The 26908-nt window shown below is 37.8% G+C and overlaps 1 protein-coding gene and 1 long non-coding RNA gene across 2 annotated transcripts in view; one reads left to right on the top strand and one right to left on the bottom strand.

The window, feature by feature from the left end:
• Window positions 1–25999, top strand: part of si:dkey-175m17.7 (uncharacterized) — an 80619-nt gene extending 54620 nt beyond the window's left edge. Inside the window, exons 6-7 of the mRNA XM_061896422.1 lie at window positions 18218–18317; window positions 23558–25999. Of these exons, the coding sequence (XP_061752406.1) occupies window positions 18218–18317; window positions 23558–23686 (229 nt within the window). The 3' untranslated portion in view covers window positions 23687–25999. The remainder of the gene's footprint in view (window positions 1–18217; window positions 18318–23557) is intronic.
• Window positions 14762–16909, bottom strand: LOC133551309 (uncharacterized). Its single transcript, XR_009806474.1, has 3 exons — window positions 16587–16909; window positions 15488–15535; window positions 14762–14964 (listed from the first exon to the last, which is right to left on the bottom strand). It is a non-coding gene; the product is annotated as an uncharacterized LOC133551309 (long non-coding RNA).
• Window positions 26000–26908: the final 909 nt, after the last annotated feature.

Here is a 26908-nt window from a genome sequence, read left to right as displayed (position 1 = left end):
TTTTATATCTGAATATTTTTAATCAGACTTTATGTGTCTGCAAGTTTCCACTTCTCTGATATGACATGTACTAAAAAAAAAACTCTGCAGACAGGCACTTCTTTGCGCATAAAAACACCTCAAATTCAAAATGCACTTTAATATATTTTCATTCAACATAAGATACAAACTTTGAGTTTTAAAGACTCCACAATGTGGGTCACCGCTTGTTTGCCAACTCACTGGTGAGAAGCACTGATGTATACAAGTGATTAAATAATTCAAATAATAATTTACCATTTCAAAGTGTTGTTTAGTAAATGTTAACTTGAAGTAAAAGTCTTGTAATATCAACTATACCAATTATATTTTGTTTATTGCAGAATATTTGTGATGACAAGCAAGAAAAACTAAATAACTTTGAGAGGCAAAAAAGTTGTTCTCTTTACCTCCACAAAACGTACTAAAAAACAAACACTAAATCCAGGTACGGACTGTAGAATGGGTTACCTGTACTGTTGCAAACTTTAGTAAACACAATCATAGATATTAACGAAACGACACTTGTCAGCTGTTAGCATATATTACCTCAATCAAACACGGTGTAAATGTTTGTTCCAAGAAACTGTAGTACTAAACAGTAGGGATGTAGTAATCACTATAATCCTGCATGGGACAATCTACTTTAATGCAATACAAATTGTGATATTTATCGAGATCGGGTGATAGGAAAAAAATAATCGTAACAATTGTTTTTGCATACCGCCCAGCCCTAAATAAGTCACCTTGTTATTCAACGTAAGAGACACAATTCTAGAAATCTCTCTCAGTAAGATGTATCACAGTTCCAAGTCAATGCTAACTACAGCCACAACAATAAACACATTTATTAAATTAGTAAGTATTGACCAAAAGTGACAAATGTGTGATTTACCTGTGATATTTTATTAGATGATTACATTAGATTGTGTAAGTGTACCTAATATTGTGAATTGTGAAGCAAATACTTTTGCCAACAGTAGTCAAAGGTCAAAAAAAAAAAAAGTAGCGATTTTGTTCTGTTTTTTATACAAAGACCAGTGTGTTTGTTGACGGTTTAGGATTTCTACGTGTTGCAAACTTAAGGAGAGGAGAAAAAAAGAGCCATTTAAAAATGTTTACACTCTTTTTAGGTAGAGAGCGCACATAGAGCTTCTCAAAAATATACTTGGTATTAAGTTTGTTTACCTTTTTTGAAGAAGTAAGAATGGGCTCTCCTTATGCCTTACTCTCCTCACTGTGACCCTCATGACTATGCATCGCTGTATTGGGAAGGCTTTGACTATAGAAAAGGTACCTCGAGTCACTGTGAGCGCTTCTTCTACTGTGAAGGTTGAGGCCGTGTAGCTTCATTCAGCATCACCATCACCACCTTGCCGCAAACTTATGCTCTGCTAGGAAGACAAACAAAAACATGGATGAAAACAACAGCGGAGGGTACAGGGTAGCCTAAAGCAAAGCTTAGTGTCTTCATTGAAAAATGTATTAATGCAATCTTTTCTCTCATCAAATGTGAAGCTATAATGCATATTGGGCCTGACCTACTAAACATATGCTCTTAAAACACGTGCAAACTACAAACTTGATCTGTTCATGCCCACAATACTGGGAGGAGGAGATACAAATATAATCATTTAACCCTTGCCATGTGATTTATAAAGCCTGAAACTGTTTTGCGGCTGCTGTTTTTGTCATTTTTGTCAGTTTTGTACAGTTACCAATGCCTAAGGTACGTGCAAACTAGCGCAGTTACGCACACTTGGCTGGGATCGCTGCAATCGACGTATTTCAGAAATAAAAATATTACACAAACTGTCTGTCCCAACAATTCCATCATAAAGCTGATGAATGACTCTGTAGGGCGGATTTTTGTCGACAGCAGACACCAAAACAAATCCGCTGGATTGTTTAAATGGTGTTTGTTTTGTCAACTAACAGATTGTTGTGTATGGAGCAACTTACAATTTGTGTTGCAATAAATAAGACAACACAGAAAGGAAAGAGATGCTAGCAATTTACATGACTTCTGTTGTCGAGATGGCGCTTCTAGAGTATATTGCTCAGAAAAAGTGACACAGATTATAGTTGTGCGCTGCTTGTTCAACAACATAGCAACATGCCACAGGTACTGTAGCTGAGGAAATGAGTGTAGCTCATGCAAAATCCTCATTTAAATAAGGTGGGCTGCTCCACTTTTGCATTTCTTATCAATTGTACACTCAGTTTTAGTAAATCACACGCAACACCCCCAATAATAACTTTATAGTTTGCACACGCCATATAGCACTTGTTATTTGGGGTCTTAGTAGATCAGGCCATTAGTGTTCATTCCGCTTTAACTGGCGGGATTTTTTCATGTAGCCTCCTGTTGGTGTTAGCATTTATAAACTGGTGTTGTACAAATAATTTGGGATTTCTGTGATTATTTTTGCAAAATTTTCAAACAGATTGCCATACACTGTTTTTGATAACGTGTTGTGCAAAATTCTTGCATCCGAAATGTACATACTATTATTCAGATAATCTGACAGGGACGCCTACTGCAGTGCTGTCCTCTTATTGACAGCAGGTCAAATGACAACTCTTTAGGTTAAAGAGGGTTGATTGCTTGAGTTAGATAACTCAATGTGAACACGTGTGTTTTCACAATGGATTTGTTAATTGGATGAAAAGTAAAATGTTCCTGTAGTTTAGCAACGTTATAATTTTAACCATTAATTTTATTGGAAAAAAGAATGACAAAGCCTTAATGACATTTTTGTTTTAAAAAAAATAATCTTGGTTAATTGTATCGCCCTGGTATAAATGCAAGTGTACAAGATGTGTCAGAAACGTTGGAGGACTGGTGTCACATAAATTCAAATTCAAAATAATCGCCCTGGAGTCTACACACATTCCCAGCCTTGAGTTCTCCTCCCACAATTCCTGCCTCTTACCATATACTGAGCAAAACAAACGCCATAGTATTGCTTGCTGTTTGGTCGTCTAGCCATGCGGCAAGAACTCCCCGTGGCTTGACAGTCTTGGAACTTTTCTGACACACCTCATTTTACTGAAATTCAGATTTAAAAGAAAATAGGCCTTAACTTTTTATTGGATATTGCACAAATGGCTTCATCATTTAAGGATGAATAGATCCCTTATTGACTTTGAAGATGTAAAATCCCCTGCAACAAGTTCCCTAAACCAAATTAATACCTCATCCTTCAGTTTCCTCATTACGACTGTGAATTTGTGGGTTATGTATGTTTTTCTAAGGTTACGTTTCCTGGTTAGAAGTTGTTGTTTTTTAAATGCTGCTCTTCTGTTCTTGTTATTGTTCTCATTTTAGCTTGGGAAACATCAGCCAAACCGGTTGTCATCACTCCCATGATTTTTATAGACTTTTTATGCAAATGTATGTGGAAGGAAGTTGTTTCATTTTGCGCTTTATGAACTTACTGTGAAGACGCTCAAGTGTTCCCTTTGGGTCGGAGTCTAGTGCGAGTGTGTGTTGTTGCATTTGTAAAGAGGAAAGATTTGCAAGTGTGTTTTTGATGCCTGCATTGTAAAACAGTGCATTGCTTACTTGTGGCTACTTTCCTGTTTGTACTTTACTCGCTACTGTATGTTTCAACAGTGTGTTACTTATTAATGTACCAGATATGGGATTTGAAGCTGCTGATTATTGAAAATAAAAAAAAATCATATAATAGAAGGGAGAAAACCTAAATTAGGCAACACATTTTCAAATGCCTTGGTGTCCCCCTACCACAACCTGTGATTTGTCTCCCGCCCTTCCATAATTGAATAGTCCTTCTATTTAGACAACAGTAGACAGTTCTGTCTTCCTAATTCTACAATGCTGCTATATCACAAATACTTCTCTATAAGTCGCATTTACCTCAAAAGAAGTGCAGGTTTGGAAAGAAGCCCTGCTTACGTAGCTATTTAACGCACGCTTTGATGTGCTGCCTCAGAGCCGTGTTCATCTTTGCATGCACGATTGGAGCATCTGTATGGTCTTCCTTAAAAAGAAAGAAAGTATACGGTGGAAAGAAAATACAGCTTCTTTTACAGTTAATGATCACAAAGAGATGAAACACTTCCACAACACGAAAAAGTCAATCAAAAGTATCCATGGAGGAACAGAAGGGAGGACTCCAAGATTTGAATCCATTAATTGGGTTTACAAATATGTTAGCAGGGAATCCAAACCTTACAACCTTTATAGCAGCACAGTCCACATGGACACAGATGTGCACTTTAAGGACTAGTACATCTGTTTTTGTCCAGACGGACATTTGTAAGGTCCTAGATAGCTGATGTCGGAAAACAATCTTTGTCCTTTAGTTTACTCTAAAATGTTTTTTCATGCGGTTAGTCAAGCTTTTTCACAACAAATACCTGCAAAATACCTGTGTACTGGAACAGAATTAGAGCTGCCCCAAAAACTGATGGAGTTGTCCAAAATGGGTGAACAACTCTTATTCATGCACGAGGCAAGGTCATTGTTTCACATTCATTTGGTGATTATCATACAAATTTGGAACAAAAACAACAAAAATATTGTGAACGTAGCTTGTCTTTCCAACTCCGTACAGTAGATGGCACTAGTTTTGTCTTTCAGTACACCTTTTTTATATTTGATAAATATTTTCATAGCTAGACGCAACTTTTAATAAAGGATGGGTATTTTGGTTTTAATTATAACCAATAGTAGCACCTACGGAAGGGTACCGAATGCTGTAGTTTTATAGAAACCGACGGAATTTTTGCGTATCGATTTACATAAAATTAAAAAGTACCATATTTCAATACCTTTGTTGCACGTGACGTCACAGACTCAGTACCGACTTAAACACTTGGCGGGGAATCACGTACTCAGAGCGGACTGCCTCGCAATATTTAATCTTAACAAAACAAAAGAAAGCACTCAAAATTACAGTAGGCTCCAATTTTGAAAATGCGCTCGCTCAATGCTAATTTAGATTAGATATGCCATGTACATGTGATAATATTTGTGATTTTTCATGGTTATTTCAACACCACCATATTTGGTAATTAAAAATACAACTAAGGTACACATTAAAATAAAAAAGCTGGTGTGCAAAAGTACTGTAGGGCTCAAGAAAACAATAGACTGGTATATTCAACTTAATGGCAAAGACTACTTCCTGGCTTTGCAACACAACAGTCTGCCATCTAAGGTTCTGGAATTGCAACTGCATTCAAAGTCTACTATATAGTACTTGCAAATTAGACTCAGAAATATGATAAGAAAACAAGATAAAACAATGAGACAACACAGTTATTATTGTTAATTGTTTAATTAAAAAAAGAGAGATTTTATTATTTAACAACTAGCACGTCATGAAAACACAAAAGTACCGAAATTTGGTGCCGTTCAGTACCGTTATCGATTCCCAGATATGGGGAATCGTTACCGTATCCATGCAAATGTTTAAGATACCGATTCCTACTAGTATCAAATTGGTACTTTTGAAACGGTGGTTGTGCTGAAACGGTGCCTAAACCGATACTTAAAATAAAGGAAACTTGGATTCTTGTTTGAAACGATGCCTTTTTGTTCTTACAGAATTTATTGATATTCAAATGCTGTAATTACATATACATAATGATAGCTAAGTAACACATTTAACAATTAAAAAATACATTCCACATAAAATTGTAATCATCACAGAAAAAACAGCAACAATACAGAACATAGGGTTTGTGCAAAAAACGACTTGCCTGTGTTGTAATGTTTGATACTCATAATTCCCGCGTTTGTGAAGGCGCCTTGCTGTAGTCCAGGAATTACGATATTGTATGCGCTATTTAAGTAAAGAATACATCTTACATAAGACCAGTGTATTATCAACCAACCTCTAATTGATTGAATAATTAACTTGGAAGTGTGTCACAATACTTTTGTCCACATAGTGTACCTTCATATCTAGATACAGTAGGTGCTGGAGCATCGAATGCCTTTTGTCATCAACTAAATGAACCTTAGTACAATAATAAGGAATATGTCGACCGATACAATTCACTTCCTTGTACTTAAAAAAAAACAAAAATATTTAGGGGTAACGAGTGTTTATGAATCATCATGTAGCACAATCTGATATGCAACGTTTTAAGTTATACTGCCGTGATTCATATTAATTTAGCATATTTCACATGTTTAAGGGTTTCTCATCAGTGGGTTGAAATATGCTTTTATTTTATTCTTGATATTTTACTCAAGTGACGTGTGTGTAAATGAAGCGTGAGGAGTAGAGGAGTTTGTTGGCATGAAATTAAACTCCAATCCTGGATGAAGAGTGGCGCAATTTCCCCCCGTCTGCGAGGTGGACAGCAGCAGCTCAAGACTGTGTGAGACATGCAGCATTTTTATGTTTTTTGTTTTTTTTTACATTTCTGTAGCAACAATGATTTAGGGGGCACCAATGTTTCTCTTCCAATCTCCGTCTTTTGTTGTTTTTAGCTAAATTTAATAGTGTAACCCTAATAGGATCCTAAAAGTGTGCAGTGCAAAACCTGATGGATGGATTGTGAAGTTGTTCTCATGTTCATTTCTGGTAAACACGCTGGAACTGGCTCTTTTGCTAATAATAAAATAATATTGAAATACAGCTATGTGTCGTGTGCATCTTTTCTTAAATGGGAGGACATTCAGTGTAATTTAGCTAGAAGTTCAAATGAACCATGTCCTAGCAACTGCCAGTCTACTGTAGTATTGAACTGTTCCGTCAATACCAACAGCCAATTGGAATTGATGATTTTGATCATCATCCCACCCACATTTGCTTCCTTCAGCATTGCGTAACACTTGGTTTGGGACTCACAAAATGTGTGTTCAAGCCCCCGCAGGCGTATCAATGTGGCACATGTTCAGTTTATGGCTGGAATTAACTCCTGTGCAATCACTTATCGCACAAAGGTGAGTACACTCCTCACATTTAAGCCACCATTTTCATTAAAGTACATCTACTGTACACCACAGACATGGAACTTTGTTATACTTTAGAAGTGTTAGTGTACAGCTTGCATCGCAGTATACTGTAAATTCACTTTACAATTAAAATGACTCAGCACACATACATTGTTGTCGCTGCATGAGTGGTGCCGGCACTGGACAGCTGCGGTTCACTGAGGGAAATATAAATTGTAACATCTATTGTGATACTGTTAAGCAGAGAGAGCATGATCTCCTGACTCGGGAAAACGGACCACATGACAGTTGTTATAAGATAGGATGGGACTGAATTGATTCATCCCACAACAGGAAAATAATGTGGTTGCAGTGCAGATACAAAAAGTCCACAAAACATGAAAACAAGAGCGACTCATTAAAAAAAAATTAGGACATAAAAAAACATTAAAAGACCACAAAGTTAATGAAACCAGATGCCACTTTAGCAGAGCCATTTCTACACATAGCTACAAAAGTAAAACTCAACAAAATGACAAAAAAAAAGCAATGAATAATACATATTACATTTGGGACAGACCCAACAATGCAACAAAGAGAGCCGACTAGCCCTCGGCCATTGTCTGGTCTGCGAGGATGAGCGACAATCCGTACAGGGAGACCGATAGATGCTCATTTAGCCAGGGCTCTTTGAAGCTTGTTCATCCTCGGTTTCTACAAGCAGACTCCAGTGTGGCAGAAAGCCGGCAGCTGGTCTTCGGTGCAAACATGGCCATGGCCAAAAGGCTCCCCCGAGCCGGATTCAAAAGTCTACCAAAAGGCAGCGCAGAAGTCACAAAATTGTCACCTCCTGTTGTGCAATCCCGAAGGCGCTCGGACCAAAAAACAAGAGGGAAACATCAAGAACACAAAGGAAGACACAAAGAGCAGAGTAATCCTCTCTCTAGACTTGAATATTTCTACTGAAGGAAGGTCTGTGAGCTGTAGGAGGTCGTGAAATTTTTGGTTATTAGACTTTTAAAGACTAGGTTTATTTATATTCCCAGTGCAGTTTATTCACAAATTTAAATATCTTTAAGGTGAAACTGCACTTTTGTTTGGAATTTTGCGTATTGTTCACAATAGTTATTAGAGACAAGAACACACGTTTTTTATTTACTAGGATTTCAAAAAAGATAAAAAAACGCTTGAAAGATGCGACTAATGAGAGTCACCATTGTAGCCTTCAAAGTCCTCTAAAACAACTTTAAAACCCTCCATCAATGGTTTAAATCCACACTGAAAGTCTATATATAATGTAGTAACAGACATGTTTATACCAATATGTAATATGTTCAATATTTACTGTATTTTGATCATTTTAGTCATTTTTCGGGATGATGTCCTCTGCGCATTGATTTCTGTTTCCATAACAGTGCACATTAAAATTCCAGTGTGTTCCTACTTCCGGACACAAAACGCTTGTGTGTCTTCTAATCATGGCAGCCTTTGTAACAAAACAACGAAGACGACTATTTTTGGACAAATGAGGATTCACAACCTTATCTTTCAAAGCTGAACAAGTGAATGACGAACTGCTGTTTCTAGAAGGAAACACGAAGAACAGGGTGAGACGTTGGAGCAGACGGAGGCCAATAGAGTGAGGTGAAATCAACTTGAAGCTGCAAATGTGAAATTTGGAGACAAGCTATTTTGACCTTATTGGCGTGCTTACCCCAAATATCCATCAATTTTCTGCCGCTTATTCCCGTTCGGGGTCGCGGGGGGCGCTGGCGCCTATCTCAGCTACAATCGGGCGGAAGGCGGGGTACACCCTGGACAAGTCGCCACCTCATCGCAGGGCCAACACAGATAGACAGACAACATTCACACTCACATTCACACACTAGGGCCAATTTTAGTGTTGCCAATCAACCTATCCCCAGGTGCATGTCTTTGGAAGTGGGAGGAAGCCGGAGTACCTGGAGGGAACCCACGCATTCACGGGGAGAACATGCAAACTCCACACAGAAAGATCCCGAGCCTGGATTTGAACCCAGGACTGCAGGACCTTCGTATTGTGAGGCAGACGCACTAACCCCTCTGCCACCGTGAAGCCCGTTTACCCCAAATAAAGCAGAGAAAAATGTCCCCTCCAGCTAGACCAAAGAAACAACTGTCCATCGAGTGAGTCACACTTTATATTGATCATGATACACGCAGCACGTCATGTGTGTATTATGACAGCCAGCATATGCTGTATAGCTAGCTGTGTACACAAAAAATTAAATGTGAACATGAACTGTAATATGATTGGTCATGTTTTTCAGTCAGTATAGATTTGTGTTCTATCGCAGCGTTGTGCATTATAATCTCAAACGTGTTCCGTGCTGACGTAGAAGCGATCTTATCTCTTGCCATAGTTAGCTTTTACGGCTAATACAGAAGCGCGCCGATGTGTTACTACACCCGAAAGAGAGTTCCTCAGTGTTCACTCGTACAATAACAATGTCGCTACAGTTTGGTTATTATACAGGTTACGGAACATAAATTAAGTATTGTTAACAGATTTTGAATGCATTTTTAAAGTGATTCAGCGGTAGAATTGATTGCTCCAATTAGCTGCATTGCTAGCTACCTTGAACGAGCTGATTTTTATTTGTTAGAATGCAAAAATAAAAACCTGTGTCTTCTTGTCTGAACGATAGGCAAGATTCCAAAAAAAGTGCAGTTCCCCTTTAAATACACATGAATATTGATCCAACAAACTCCACTGCAGTGTGTATATAAACATTAAAAGTTATTAGCAATTAAAATAACTAGCAATTAGCGCTCTGGTTGCCAACTAGCGATTAGCGGGCTTAGCTGGCAATTAGCACACTAGTTTCCAACTTGCCAGCTAGCGATTAGTGCACTAGTTCCCACCTAAAAATAAGCGGCCCTTATAAGAGATATAAGGGTAGAGAGGTCCCCTCTCTGTATTTTCGTCAATTAGGGGGTCCTTGGCTTGGAAAATGTTAGACCCCTGCTCTAGACAAGTATTTACTTGTTTATTTCATGATGATAGCTACTTATTTGTTGTTTTTTTACCAAGCACTATATTTCTTGGTGTTGTTTTAAACTAGCTTAGTTACTAGCATGTCAGTGTGTAACATGTTTAGCGTTTTCCTCCAGTGATACTTAAGATACTAAGAAATGCAGTTTCTGCCACAATGCAAATTACATTAGGGGAGCGGCGCCATACTGTGTATGGAGACACATAAATAACTGATAGCTTGTCAGCCACTTTTGTGTTTAAGTGGCATTAATCGGCAAATGCAATCATACTTTTACATGAAATCAGATCTGTGGACAATTGATTGGGACATCCCCAATTTTTGAGAGCTTTTAAAGAGAAATGATTTCATGGAGGTACGACACCACCTGAGTTAGTCTTTCTTGCAGCCTCTTCTCCACCGGTGGTCAGGACATCTATAGCAAACTTTATGATGGTGGCATTATTCCAAGAGATGCAATCGTTGTTCACTGTGAGGTGGATTCACTTGAGTTGCCAGCAATTTAGACCACAATTGCTAAATGTTGAGGTATTTTCAGATGACAGTAAATCTATACTGTTGTACAAGCTGTACACCGACTACACTATTGAGATACCGTATATTCATTTAGTATTTCAATATGTTGTCCTTTGAGAAGATGTGATGGAATGGTTGTTGAGATGTGAGCTTTGCACACACTTTTGTAAGACACTGTAGATGTGTGTGTTGCACTGTGACCATGTGATAGTGCCATTTTAGTTTATGATCTCGGTCAACCCAATTCAACTCTCAGTCCAATTGATTTGGATCTGAATAAGCCCCGCTTCAATACTTTGACTATAGATTATAAAACTGAAAATGCTTAATAGCAAGTAAATAAAGTAAAACACAATAACACCCTTTTATATCAAATGTAGAATTTGCTAGTATTGTTGTAAATCAGATACGTCAGATGATGATTATATCTGTAGTAATGAATGATACATACAATGTATTTTTAACAAAATAAAATGGATAGTGCACAATAAGTAAACAAAAGCAAAAACTACAATTGGCTCCCCTTCAAATCATTTGGGGTTTGTCTTCAAAGCCTTCCTGTATCCAAAAACTTACTTCCTGACTTTGCAAACTATAAAAAAAACAACCAAAAAAAGGCTTTGTAATAATAACAAGAAAAATAAAAATTGTTTTGTTTTGTTATATTGTTTATACATACTTGTTTATATATACTATAAATACTTATATTGTTTATATATACTAGGTATATATATATATATATATATATATATATATATATATGTATATATATATATATATATATATATATGTATATATATATATATATATATATATGTATATATATACATACATATATATATATGTATATACACTGTGTATATACGAACCCTGTTTCCATATGAGTTGGGAAATTGTGTTAGATGTAAATATAAACGGAATACAATGATTTTCAAATAATTTTCAACCCATATTCAGTTGAATATGCTACCAAGACAACATATTTGATGTTCAAACTGATAAACATTTTTTTTTTGCAAATAATCATTAAATTTTGAATTTCATGCCAGCAACACGTGTCAAAGAAGTTGGTAAAGGTGGCAATAAATACTGATAAAGTTGAGGAATGCTCATCAAACACTTATTTGGAACATCCCACAGGTGTGCAGGCAAATTGGGAACAGGTGGGTGCCAAGATTGGGTATAAAAACAGCATATTTCACAAGAAAGGATGGGGCGAGGTACACCCTTTTGTCCACAACTGCGTGAGCAAATAGTCAAACAGTTTAAGAACAACGTTTCTCAAAGTGCAATTGTAAGAAATTTAGGGATTTCAACATCTATGGTCCATAATATCATCAAAAGGTTCAGAGAATCTGGAAAAAAACCACTCCACGTAAGCGGCATGACCGGAAACCAACATTGAATGACCATGACCTTCGATACCTTAGACGGCACTGTATCATAAACCGACATTAATCTCTAAAGGATATCACCACAGGAACACTTCAGAAAATCACTGTCACTAAATAGAGTGTGTCGCTACATCTGTAAGTGCAAGTTAAAGCTCTACTATGCAAGGCGAAAGCCATTTATCAACAACATCCAGAAACGCCGCTGGTTTCTCTGGGCCCGAGATCTTCTAAGATGGACTGATGCAAAGTGGAAAAGTGTTCTGTGGTCTGACGAGTCCACATTTCAAATTGTTTTCGGAAATAATCGACATCGTGTCATCCGGACCAAAGGGGAAGCGAACCATCCAGACTGTTATCGACGCAAAGTTCGAAAGCCAGCATCTGTGATGGTATGGGTGTGCATTACTGCCCAAGGCATGGGTAACTTACACATCTGTGAAAGCACCATTAATGCTGTAAGGTATATACAGGCTTTGGAACAACATATGTTGCCATCCAAGCGCCGTCTTTTTCATGGACGCCCCTGCTTATTTCAGCAAGACAATGACAAGCCACATTCAGCACATGTTACAACAGCGTGGCTTCGTAAAAAAAACGTGGGGGTACTTTCCTGGCCCGCTTTCAGTCCAGACCTGTCTCCCATCGAAAATACGTGGCGCATTAGGAAGCATAAAATATGACAGCGTAGACCCCGGACTGTTGAACGACTGAAGCTCTACATAAAACAAAAATGGGAAAGAATTCCACTTTCAAGCTTCAACAATTAATTTCCTTAGTTCCCAAACGTCTATTGAGTTTTGTTAAAAGAAAAGGTGATGTAACAAAGTGGTGAACATGCCCTTTCCCAACTACTTTGGCACGTGTTGCACCCATGAAATTCAAAGTTAATTATTTGCAAAAAAAAAATAAAGTTTATGAGTTTGAACATCAAATATGTTGTCTTTGTAGTGCATTCAATTGAATATGGGTTGAAAAGGATTTGCAAATCATTGTATTCCCTTTATATTTACATCCAACACAATTTCCCAACTCATATGGAAACGGGGTTTGTAAATATATCCATCCATCTATTTCTTACCGCTTATTCCCTTCGGGATCGCGGGGGGCGCTGGTGCCAATCTCAGCTACAATCGGGCGGAAGGCGGCATACGCCAGGGACAAGTCGCCACCTCATCGCAGGGCCAACACAGATAGACAGACAACATTCACATTCATAAATATAAATATATATAAATATATATAAATATGTATATGTATGTGTATATACAGTGGGGCAAAAAAGTATTTAGTCAGCCACCGATTGGGCAAGTTCTCCCACTTAAAATAATGACAGAGGTCTGTAATTTTCATCATAGGTACACTTCAACTGTGAGAGACCGAATGTTAAAAAAAATCCAGGAATTCACTTTGTAGGAATTTTAAACAATGTATTTGTAAATTATGGTGGAAAATAAATATTTGGTCACTTTGAACAAGGAAGATCTCTGGTTTCACAGACCTCTAACTTCTTCTTTAAGAAGCTCTTCTGTCCTCCACTCGTTACCTGTATTAATGGCACTTGTTTGAACTCGTTATCTGTATAAAAGACACCTGTCCACAGCCTCAGACAGTCAGACTCCAAACTCCACTATGACCAAGACCAAAGAGCTGTTGAAGGACACCAGGAAAAGAATTGTAGACCTGCACCAGACTGGGAAGAGTGAATCTACAATAGGCAAGGAACTTGGTGTGAAAAAATAAACTGTGGGAGCAATTATCCACTGATAATCTCCCTCGATCTGGGGCTCCACGGGGAAGGAGGTTTTGGCTCAAAATCTCACGATACATGGCCCCATTCATTCTTTCCTTAACACGGATCAATCGTCCTGTCCCCTTAGCAGAAAAACAGCCCCAAAGCATGATATTTCCACCCCCATGCTTCACAGTAGGTGTGGTGTTCTTGGGATGCAACTCAGTATTCTTCTTCCTCCAAACACGACGAGTTGAGTTTATACCAAAAAGTTCTATTTTGGTTTCATCTGACCACATGACATTCTCCCAATCCTCTGCTGTATCATCCATGTCCTCTCTGGCAAACTTCAGACGGGCCTGGATATGCACTGGCTTAAACAGGGGAACACGTCTGGCACTGTAGGATTTGATTCCCTGTCCGCGTAGTGTGTTACTGATGGTAACCTTTGTTACTTTGGTCCCAGCTCTCTGCGTGTCATTCACCAGGTGCCCCCGTGTGGTTTTGGGATTTTTGCTCACCGTTCTCATGATCATTTTGACCCCACGGGATGAGATCTTGCGTGGAGCCCCAGATCGAGGGAGATTATCAGTGGTCTTGTAAGTCTTTCATTTTCTGATAATTGCTCCCACAGTTGTTTTTTTCACACCAAGCTGCTTGCCTATTGTAGATTCACTCTTCCCAGTCTGGTGCAGGTCTACAATTCTCTTCCTGGTGTCCTTCGACAGCTCTTTGGTCATGGCCATAGTGGAGTTTGGAGTCTGACTGTTTGAGGCTGTGGACAGGTGTCTTTTATACAGATAACGAGTTCAAACAGGTTCCAATAATACAGGTAACGAGTGGAGGACGGAAGAGCTTCTTAAAGAAGTTACAGGTCTGTGAGAGCCAGAGATCTTCCTTGTTTGAAGTGACCAAATACTTATTTTCCACCATAATTTACAAATTCTTAAAAATTCCTACAAAATAAATTCCTGGATTTTTTTTCACATTCTGTCTCCCACAGTTGATGTGTACCTATGATGAAAATTACAGACCTCTGTCATCATTTTAAGTGGGAGAACTTGCACAATCGGTGGCTGACTAAATACTTTTTTGCCCCACTGTAATATATATATATATATATATATATAATCTGGATCGATCACCCCTACTTTACATTGAAGTTTTACCGGTTAGCTGTGTGTGTGAAGCATGTTTACCTATTTATTTTAGTCCAGTCCTCCAGTGATAATGCTACTTGGAAGAAACTGAGTTTATGTTTCGCCATAGTGGTGAGGATCAGTACCTTCGAACTGTCTTCGCACTGTGGATAGACTGTTGGTTGCAGCTTGCTCTTAAATTGGAGCCAGTGTTCTGGAAAGACACACACCCTTTGGGATTTCATGCAACTCCTGCATGTGTGCAACAAGGAATATGGAAATGTGATTGTGTCTACATGAGCATGCATCTCTTTTGAATTAAAATTTCACGTGAGTACAATCTTTAGCCACGTAAACACTTGGACACAGCTGCGGAAAAAGATAGTGTTTAAGAAAGGCAAATACCCATTCCTTTAATCAGGACATCTCTAGTACTTAGAAATCAGATCAAAGTTTACTTAAAAACACGTTTTATAAGGCTGGGCTCTCTTTAATAATCCCATATTGATAAATCAGCCCAAAATTGTGGCAGTTGTATCAAGAACACTGGAATAGACGTAACAATATTAGTCATTTTACTATGGAATTATATGTAATAGTAATGTAAAACTATGATGAATGGGAGCCTAGCGATATCACTGCTAACTGTATTAATAATGTAAACAGTCATCAAAGTTGCAAAAGTCACTGCTACTACAAGTTTAGAATTTCAAAACCAAAGCAGGTAAATTACTTACAGTCTGTTGGCCAAGTCAGTTCAGGAGAATGTTCAGATTCCAATCAGTCTGTGAATAAGCACATCACTTATTTTACTCTTCAATATTGCCAGCTACAACCAGTAACCCATGTGGCATGTCAGTGTCCAGCAGCTGTCATGAATCAATATCACAAATGGTTTGAAATGAAAATCTTTGAGCAATCTTTATTGACATGAACCCCCAGGCATAGAAGCTGCATGGATTCCCAATGTCAACAATACATTCTGACCTTCCATGCAGGCTTATTCTAAACTGCCGTTTGAGGGGACAATAACGGGCAGTTAAAAACACATTCTGAAATCATTTTAAAACAAATTCTTCTTAAATATCTTTTAACATTTTTTTGGAGATGTGAGTCTAAAAGTAAAAATATGAGCAAGTTAGAGTCGTACCATCTCCTGTCTCAGTTGTCTCCAAGACTCCACATCATCATCATCATCACTGTCATTATGGTAATTAAGTTGGACATAATAAGCATGGTTAATTACTATGGAGTAAATTAACAATTGGCATCAGGGATTTCACACACATGGCAAGGGAAATGTTTAATCCCTCACTATTTTGGCAACACTAAATTGGCCCTAGTGTGTGAATGTGAGTTTGAATGTTGTCTGTCTATCTGTAATTGGCCCTGCAATGAGGTGGCGACTTGTCCAGGGTGTAACCCGCTTTCCGCCCGACTGTAGCTGAGATAGGCACCAGCGCCCCCCGCTACCCCAAAGGGAATAAGCGGTAGAAAAAGGGATGGATGGATGGATGGATATTTTTTAGTAGGTAGGGCAATTAAAAAGATCAGGATTTATTTATTTTTTTATCTATGTCTAAATTAACAGGTATCTTAAAATAATAAAACGAATAATTTTAATACCCTCGTTTTACGAATAATTTATTGGAGGGTTTGGACGTCATTGCATGTTTTGCCCCTGTCGGCCCCCATACAGTTGGTTCCTTCTATTAAATAAATAAAAAGACGCGTATATTTGTCTCATTCACAATAATTCAAACTTTCGACGACTTTGTATTTTACATACATTTTTGAAAGGGAAATACCGTCTTATATTCAATTAATGGTTCTTACTTGCGGTAGAAAAGCACCACTCATCTGCTTTGAAAGAGTTTGGCCCGCGGTTCCTCTATCTCCCAGGATGCATTGCGTGTTGGTCACGTGGTCTAGACTCACGCCAACAACTGTTTATTGTTTAGACTCCATCCATCCATCCATTTTCTACCGCTTATTCCCTTTCGGGGTCGCGGGGGGCGCAATAACGCCCTGAGGAGAAAACACAAGCATTCAAATGGACTGCCTGGTGAGGTTTTTAGGCATGGTAATGAAATTATCTTTGTTGTTAGTACTATTAACATGAATGAGAATAAGAATAATATCGTCGTGTTAACAGTTGAAGCCCTAACGAGCTACGGCAGCCGAGACAAGTACAGCAAACACAGAGGGACAATTCAGTAAGAACGCGAAATAAACATCTATATACGATCATTCGAAGTGAGCAACACATTAAACGCTATTAAAGTCTGAAAAAAAACAATCTAGCATTTGCACCGTCAATTATGCGTTTTACTGCTTACTTGGTTGCATTGTATTGTATCTCAAAATGTACAGGATGTCCTGCTATAGTGATTCTAAAAATCTATTGTCACATGCAGCACTATGAATCACTTTTCTGCGGACAACATTTCTTAAGCAATCATTCCCTTTCTAAAATGTTGTGTAAACCATGGGACTGCAGTAGTCGCCATGGCAACAGAGGAGAGGGAGGGCATCAGAGAGGGAGGGAGTGGTCGTCGTGATTCAGACATCTAAGAGCTGACATTGCTAAGTGCAGTTTTTTCACGCCAAACAACAAACATGTAAACCCATTTTGGCCCATTTCAAGCTGTCAGATCTACAAGATGCTATTATTTTCCCTGTATAAATATGGCTAGTTCTACTCATCTCATATGAAAACCTAATGAATGGTGCCCCCCTCCCCTTCCTACTCCATCCCTCCCTCCATCTGGCAGATACCACTGACTGCAGAGGGGTTGATCTGCCACATCTCATTGAGGCAGGATTGCAGCGCACTGGACTGTTGAGAGTAAGGGGAGTATCCAGGCTGCTCGTCTGTAAGGGTGGGGTCCGGCTACGCTGACACCAGACACCCACGAGCTGACATCAAGAGGCGTAAAAAAAAAAAAAACGACAGACAAGACTGGGGGAGATCGCAACTAAAGAGGAGTATTATACGGGTAAGGACACAAATGGGAGAGGCAAAGAAAATGGGGGCAAAATTTAGTATGGTTTGAATGGATTCACTTCTTATCTGTTATTGTGTTGTATTAACAACATATCTAATGTTATTTGGAGTAATATTTGTAGTATTTGTGCAGCTGTAGCCTCCATTTCTTCCCACATGTGCTCGAAGGATCGGTGGGCCCTGCATGGTGAATTAGATCTGAGGATTTGAAAATTTATTATTATTTCCATTCAAAAATTGACCAAATCGAGTATGAACATCACAGTTGGTATTATTGAGCCCGGCGTTAAGGTGACATGTTGTGTTTGTGGTTCATTAGTGCATGTGGTGAAGCTGATTCACACTGTTGACTGCAAATGAAATACCAAATTAAAGCCAATCCTCTTTATGGAGTAACCAGGATAAAATCAACAAATGCAAACAAATGTGTGCTTTTTGTGTCCATTTCTTGTGGCCGTAGAATGAAAGGAGACACCCCAGTGAACAGCACCATGAGTGTCGGCCAGGCCAGGAAGCTGGTGGAGCAACTGAAGATAGAGGCTAGTTTCTGCAGGATAAAGGTAAATACATAGAATTATACTATATTAGGAACATCTACAGAATCGCACATGGTCCACTTCAATGGTAATCATATGGAGTGTTTGAAATAACGCCGTTATAGTTAAAGATACTCTGATTAATTTGCTGTTTTAAAAAAATTACAACCTAACTTTTTAGACAACAATGAGTCTTTATGGGAGAACATCCATCCATCCATTTTCTACCGCTTGTCCCTTTCGAGGTCACGGGAATGGGGGGGGGGGGGGTCACTGGAGCTTATCTCAGCTGCATTCGGGCAGTAGGGGGGGTACAGCCTGGACAAGTCACCACCTCATCGCAGGTCTATGGGAGAACAATGAATTGCATACACAGAGTAGAGCCGCTCCCCGAAGTTTATAATAATTAACCTCAGTACAGCAAATAAACTGCATTTCTTTGTGTATTAAGTATATCCATCCATCAATTTTCTACTACTTGTCCTTGGGGTTGCGGGGGGTGGTGGAGCCTATTTCAGCTGCATCCGGGCGGAAGGCGGAGTACACCGAGGACAAGTCGTCACCCCATCACAGGGCCAACACAGATAGACAGACAACATTCACACTCACATTCACACACTAGGGCCAATTTAGTGTTGCCAATCAACCTATCCCCAGGTGCATGTCTTCATTCACGGGGAGAACATGCAAACTCCAAACAGAAAGATCCTGAGCCCGGGATTGAACTCAGGACTACTCAGGACCTTCGTATTGTGAGGCACCTGCACTAACCCCTGTTTCACCATGTTGCCCATTCTTAAGTATAGTTATCATGTATTACTCTCACTAAAGTTTACAAGGTAATATATAACAACTCGTGGTGTGTCAGCATTGTTGTGGTCAGAAGTACACAACATGTAGGAGGGCTGATCCATCCCTAAATTGGTATCGATACCAAGGGTACTATCAGTATATGAGAAGGCGTGGCTCTAATCGTAGAGCAGCAATGCCAACAACTCGAGGGTATTTGGTTTGATTCTAGTGACATCGGTTGTGTCCTTGGACAAGACACTTTACCCACTTCTTAGTTCCGTTCACACGTGTATGGATGTGAATGAATATTTGGTGGCGGTCGGAGGGGCCCTAGGCACAAACTGGCACCCGCACTTCCGTCAATCTACCCCAGGGCAAACGTAGCTTACCACCACCAATATGTGAAAGTGGAGCAAATGAATGATGGGTTGTCAGTTCTCTGTGAAGCGCTTGAAGTGTCTAGAAAAGTGCTATATAAACTGTAAATCAAATTTGTTTTTATATTATCGATACAAGAGTGATTAGATCAGTATTTTTATTTTCCCAAAATATTTTGTTGTCGATACATTTCTGTAATAAATAATATGCAGCATGTATCAATTATGTCAATTGTTAACAATAATATAATATTAGCAATAATGCAGTGACATTTTTGTAAATTAGCTAATCACAATCGGAAGCATGCCAGCAACACTACTTGCAGGGAGCAGACACACCCTTTGGTACTGCGTGTCATGATGTATTTTCAATGTAAATGCATTGCTTTTAATGTGAACCGCCATGTAGATATGTCCATTCATAGATATAAAGGCCAGCTACGTACATCATGGTCCTCCTTTTAGGCGAAGTTAGTCGGGGCAAAGTGCTAGAGTACACCATTGTTGTAGACTGCATGGAAATGAAGCCAATAATAATTGCAGCTCATTTTGCTGCATAGTTGCAAAACATGCCACACATTTAAAACAAAGAAACTGGGAATAACAGTTTTATATAGTTGTACTTTGTTTTTTTATCAAATGAAACAACTGTAAATATGTGATGCATTACATTGTATCGTATGCATGTTTGAAAATAAGCTGAACTGGATATGTATTGTTAGCACTTTGACAGTACAAGTAAGTACAATGCATGAAAATCTAATGAACATCACTTAGCCTGACTGCTATAGCACAGTAAATATGGATATATCTACATAAGCTAGTGCGCTGTAGGAGCCACGCTCAGCAACATGCTGACGTCGCAGCCATCTCTACAGTAGTGCCTCAACTTATAAACCTAATTGGTTAGTAGTGCCTCAACTTATAAACCTAATTGGTTCTGGGTGGTGTGGCTTGGAGGGTAAAGCGTCCGTGTCAGCAACTTGGGGGTTCCGGGAGGTTCGATCCTGGCCTCCGCCATCCTAGTCACTGTCGTGTCCTTGGGCAAGACACTTGACCCACCTTGCTACAAAGTGCCAACCACACTGGTTTAAATGGAGCTTGAAAAACATGTAGATAATGGAGTTCACTATGTAAAAGCGCTTTTAGTCTTTAGAGAAAAGCGCTATACATATAAGATGTATAAATATTATTCACTTCTTAACTCAAAACACTTGTATCTCAAATCAATATCTCCCATGCAACAAATTGAAAACAATGTAGTGGTGCTTGTCTCCCCCAAAACATCACAATTTTAACATTTAACATTACTTTTAAAAACGAAAACAAATGTTTAGATGATAAATGATGTGTAAAAACAATACAACGGAATATGCTACTTACAACTACAGGGGTTGTATGAAGTAATATACAGCATTTACCTTGGAGAGTGGACTTCCAGTTGCTTCTCCGTCAAACACACCATCAGCCGCTTTATCATATTTTCATGGATAAATGCCCGCCGTTTTTATATTATTTTAATATTCTTGGCTGGTGTTATGACTCATTCTGCTTCAGTAGGGTTCAGACCAGCGGAGATACGCTTAAATTGCTTCGCCAAGTTGGTGTCACGCTTTTGATCATTTATTTCTTTAATTCAAAATTGTTTCCTCCGCTTCTTCTTCTCAGCACTGTCCCTCACACTCACTTTCTTCGCTCCCATGGTTAGAAAGAATTGGTTTTGGGCGGCTCTTTCAGGGTTCACTGACATTTTCTACACCAACTAATAACCTGTAACTCAAATTTTTGCTTGCAATTTAAAATTAGCAGAGAGTCAGCTGTTATCTTAAAACACCGTAAATTGAGGTATAACTGTAACCAAAAAATACCTTTAAATGGTAATCATTTATATTTGTTGAGAAGTAAATCCATTCAATTACTGCTTTGGATAAAGAAGTAGTAACTATAAGAACATTTCAAAAGTATTTCCGCAGCTGATTATATTGCATTTTCATTCTTACATTTAGTTCCTGCAGCATGTATACCACAAAAAAATGCTGCTGTTGATCTAAATAACACAATGAACACATATTCAAATCAGTCCACTTCCTTAAGGGATGCAAAGGTAAATTGGGCTAAAATGATGAAATATGAGGACAGTTATATGGAGTTTGATTTGTTTTTTATAGAGAACAATAACAGGAGTCCAAAGAGCAACCCTAAAGTCCTGGATAAACACAGTGTTGTTTTGACAGTAGTTTTAATATGAGATTTGTAGTTTAGCCTTCTAGGATTTGACAATTTGATGTCAGTCATTCAATCATTTTAATGTAAGCATTTGTGGAAAACTTAATATACAGAATTCAGCCATTCCACATTTCATTATTTAATTTATTTTTACTGCATGACAGCTCAGTGTGCTTTTAACAGTGTACCTATAACTGTAAACACACAAAATAAGTGAGAAAGGGTTACCTGTTGTATTTTAACAGGGCCTTGGGGTGCCCCAACTTGCATGAAGAAACATATTGAAAGTCAATTAGGGAGTGGAAGGGCATTTCCAGGGTTTCCCCAAGATTGCCAAGATACCTCTAATGGTGTGGACGTAGTCACCCTGATATCGTCGTATAATTTGCATAATCTGCTATATGATTTTCTTTAAAAAGACTCTGAAAATGTATACATAGATTTCAAAACAAATCATAGTTTTAAGTAGTATTGACAAATAGTTTATTTCATATTGTTTTGCTTTATTTTTCATTTGTTGCTGCTTATTGTACAACATACTTGTTGAGAATTTTTAAAGTGTTCAAACTCGAGAATAATAGGGATTTTTAAATCAAATCAAGCATAATTTTCTGGTGTTATGGATTTTACTTGTGGTTAGAGATTAAACACAGTAAGCATGACGTCGCACTTGCTTCACGCTGCTGCTCCAGTTGGACGTTCTGTTTTTAATATTTGCACATTTTTTAGATCAATGTATGTGGGTGTATTTCAGATGTATTAAAGTATGTCCACATCGCAGACATGCTGACAACGTTCCAGAAAATCCTGTGCATATTGTACACGTCCTCACAACATTGTGTTTCGGCAGCACTGTTCTCGTGGTCAAAGTCCTTTTTCGGCGGCTGAGTTTTTGGTTCATTACTAGTCAATAGTGCGCATATAATAGAATATATATATATATACATATATATATATATATATATATATATACTGTATATATATATAAATCTGATGATTGAGGGAACTCCTCATGAAACAGTTCTGTAGAGATCAAGTAGTCTTGTGATTTTTCCCACACATATACATATATATATATATACTGTATATGTATATATATACATATATACATCTATATACATATATACATCTATATACATATATACATATATACACTGTACATACATATATATATATATATATATATATATATATATATATATATATATATATATCTCCATTCAAACTGTAACAACCTGTTGGTTGCAATGTTTTATGTTCATGTGGTTTTGATTTGTTGTTCATTGTTCCCATGATTGCCTGAAAGTGGATTGGCGGAGAATAAGGAAGCACGGAGATGAAAGTGTGTGCCCAAAGGGAATACGTGTTGGAATTGGATCAGTTAGCATACAATTAACAATAAAAGTTACAAACCTCAGACTTTTGACTTCTTCTGTAGGCTACAATACATTATATTACTTGTATTTGTTTTCACATTTAAAGCAAGAGTTAAGGTGTGGCGGTTTTAATTTTGTGTGGCGGTGTGCTAGTTTCATTAAGAGGAACCCTGACTTCATTTGAAATTTTACCGCAAACATATTCGTAGCCCTTTCCTGCTAGGTCACTGATAAGAATAGCATTGTCCACGACGGCACACAGAGTTAGTGATGGGCTGGTAATTAAATAGTAAGTTATGCAAATATGTTAAAAACTATTTTTTTGACACCAACACAATTGTTTATTGAAACCATTTTCCATAAATGTGTTTAGTATAAAACTTAATTCAAATTTGATTGGAAAATTAAAATCGTTTCACATGAAGGGAAAAAAATTATATAAAAGTGTGTTTATCAACATTCAGCCATCATGAACCGCTATGATCCTCTGCAGGTGTCCAAGGCGGCGGCTGACCTGATGGCCTACTGCGACGCCCACTCCTGCGACGACCCCCTGATCACGCCCGTGCCCACCTCAGAGAACCCTTTCAGGGAGAAGAAGTTCTTCTGCGCTCTGCTTTAAAACTAATCAGGGATTGTTGTAATTTTAAGTACAAAAAGTACAGCGTGTACACGTATGTAGTGTGTACATGTACCTGCCATCAAATCAGACATGAAGTACAGTACTCGCAGCACATTCTGCTATGAACTACTAGACTGTCCTCTCAGTGTTAGAGAACGTTCAGCAAACCTGCAGATTTATGAGTCAGAGTCATCAAGACAGGACTGAAAGAAAATATTTAATCCATCTCTAAGAAAATATCTCATTTATAAATACATAACAAGAGTTAAATATTAATAAGATCCACTTGTAAGGCTGGGATACATTCCTGTGATTTATTTATGAGTCATGTCAAACAATGTTTAGCTCTGAGCATTAGGGTGTGTGTACGTAGGTGCTATGTGCGAAAATGTATGAGTAAACAAATATGTAAATGTACATCCACAATGGCCCTTTCATCAGGTACACCCAGGGGAGCCCCCACATATGCGGACCCCTCCAAGGTTTCTCGTTGTTACCATTGGGTTGAGTTTTTTCTTGCTGATGTGGGATCCGAGCCAAAGATGTCGTTGGGGCTTGTGCAACCCTTTGAGACATTTGTGATAAGGGCTATAAAAGTAAACTTTGATTGATTGATTGATCTGTGCAATCCAATGAATGAGCAGCGCATTCATCATGCTAAGAGTCAGCCGAGCACACCTTGGACTGGAAACTTAATTTTATTTGGGGTTTTGTTTTTTACAGGTAAACATTAGATAACTAATCAAAACAAAGGCACATTGGCTAAGATAACGCAATTATCTGACATGTGAGTTAACAAAATCGAGACGAGTATATTGTCAGGAAAAAAATCCAATCATATTAAATTCTGTCTTGTCAATTGGTGGGACAAGATCGGAATATGTCCCATCACAGTTTATTAACGGTGTACATTGAAAGAAGCGTGGGAATTAGTTATATAAGATGCTTTTCCTTGCGGGATTAGAAAGTCACCGCCAAAAACGAAATGTGAGGATTTAGCATGTTCTACATGGTAATGTGAACAACTGGGATAAAGTGAACACATTTTTACTGCTGTGATGCAATCAGCCAGCGAATCAATGATCATGATATCAACACAACTTTAAGTTAAATCTACTATTTGTTGGTTACAGTGTTGTGGCAAAAACTGACTCCCTGCCAAAATTGTATTCCGGACGCGTGAGTGCGCATCACATCTGTCCACATGTGAATACTACCGGTACATATAAGAAACACATTTGTGGTGACTGTAAGGATATGTGTTGGAAATTATTTATGCCTTCATCGTGTTTGAAAAATGAAAGAGTTGGCCCATTTCTATGGTATTTTTGAGCTTGTAAAAGACCGTTGTTGATCCGATGTGGATGTGCTAAAACTTGTTTAAAAGCTACATATAATATTAATAGTGTTTAGATGTATTCTTGGTTGCCAAAATATATTTTATGTAATATTTTCATAGACATCCCATCTGTGCATCTACTAAAAAAATTTCAAACTACATAACTAGAAATAGATGCTGTGTGAACACATTTACAAAAATCCACAAATAATGTCAATCTCCTGGTGTATATTTATTAGACATTTTTATTGTACTTTGCAGTGAGCTTTTTCCATTATTTTTGACCAGCTCATGCAACTAAACAATTTCAGCAAAAATATTATACAGTACACCTATACATAATGCACCTGTCAGTGTACAGTGCAGTTGCTACAAGCACAATAATAAAGAGTTAATACTTCTCGGAGCATTGAATTGTGATGACACGGCACCAATTAAAACCAAACAACTGATTACCTTGAACTTTAAGTTATATGACATGAAGAATGGGTACAGTAGAGGGTTTTCTATTGCGACCAATATTTGTTCATTATTACTTTGACCACATATTTTTAATATTTTATGACTATTACATCAGCAACTCTGGTAGGTTGAAACAAGTTATCTGAACAACAAGCAAGGAAATAAAACCTGGTGAAACACTTTTCCCCTCACTTGCGATTTTATTTCATATATGCTCACTCCAAAAAAAACACGTTAGAATAAGTGTTATTTCTCAAACATATACAAGCGTATAAGACATTGTGTTAACTCTTCTGTAATACAACTACCATGGTATTAAGAAATGCAATGTAATAACCAATACTGGTATTTTTTCCAAATCTGAATAATCACAGTAAATGACTTGCTTGCAGAATTTAAATTCCTAATATTTTGACATAAATGACATAATTCCAATTTTGTGTGATTAATTGCAAGTAATAAACACTAACTTTGCATGAAAAATCCAAAGGTCTCTTCCATACGCACAAAAGGGGGCTGGAAAAAAAACGTAGTGTTTTCCTCACAAAGTATATGAGCTATAAAAGCAAAAAAAACACAAATTCTGCACTTTTTGAACATATGGCAAAAAGTTGACACATGTAAGCTGAAGTGAAGATATCTTTTTAGAATTAATTTTGATCCCAAATGCTTTGGAAGCGAAGAATAAAGCAGGGCTCTTTTAGACGTTGTCCAATGCAAAGTACCCTTAAACTGAATTAGAGATGGAGCGAGCACGCTCTACTTTAAATATATTGTCAAAAACTGTGTTTTAAATAAAAGTAAATATCCCTAAACTGACCAAAAATATTAAATATACTTGTTAAATTTTTTTATGAATACTTAGACCTATAGCGCTACTGTATTTAATGTTGGTCATTATGGTGGTATTTGGAGAGCAACGTTTTTTCTGATGGTACTTAATGAAAAAAACACTGCTCCAAAATATTCAAATACAGTATAGCGTTGCTAATAGCTAGCTGTCAACTAGCATATTAATTGCCAACTGACAACTAACATGCTAATCGCTAGCTGTATACTAGTGCACTAATAACTTTTGCAATAATAGCTAGATGGCAACTAGCAGGATAATCCTAACTAACAAGTTCCGCTTATTTGGATATCAACGCACTAATCACTTTCCGATAACTCGTGCAACAATAGCTAACTGTTAACCAGCGCGCTAATCGCCAGCTAGCAAACAGCACGTAAATTGCTAGCTGGAAAACTTGCTAGAAATCTTAGATGTCAATACGATTATAATTGTTCACATTTTTTATTGTAAAACTAACATGGGTATTTAAAGACAATTTTGCAGAAAAAGGAAATATATTTTTTAGAAAGCAATCAACCATAAAAACCAAGCTTGATTACCAACTTTAAAAAAATATTACGTCAGTTAC

Source organism: Nerophis ophidion, linkage group LG04 (assembly GCF_033978795.1).
Source record: "Nerophis ophidion isolate RoL-2023_Sa linkage group LG04, RoL_Noph_v1.0, whole genome shotgun sequence".
Lineage (NCBI taxonomy): Eukaryota > Metazoa > Chordata > Actinopteri > Syngnathiformes > Syngnathidae > Nerophis > Nerophis ophidion.
This window is presented reverse-complemented; position numbering and strand designations above follow the sequence as displayed.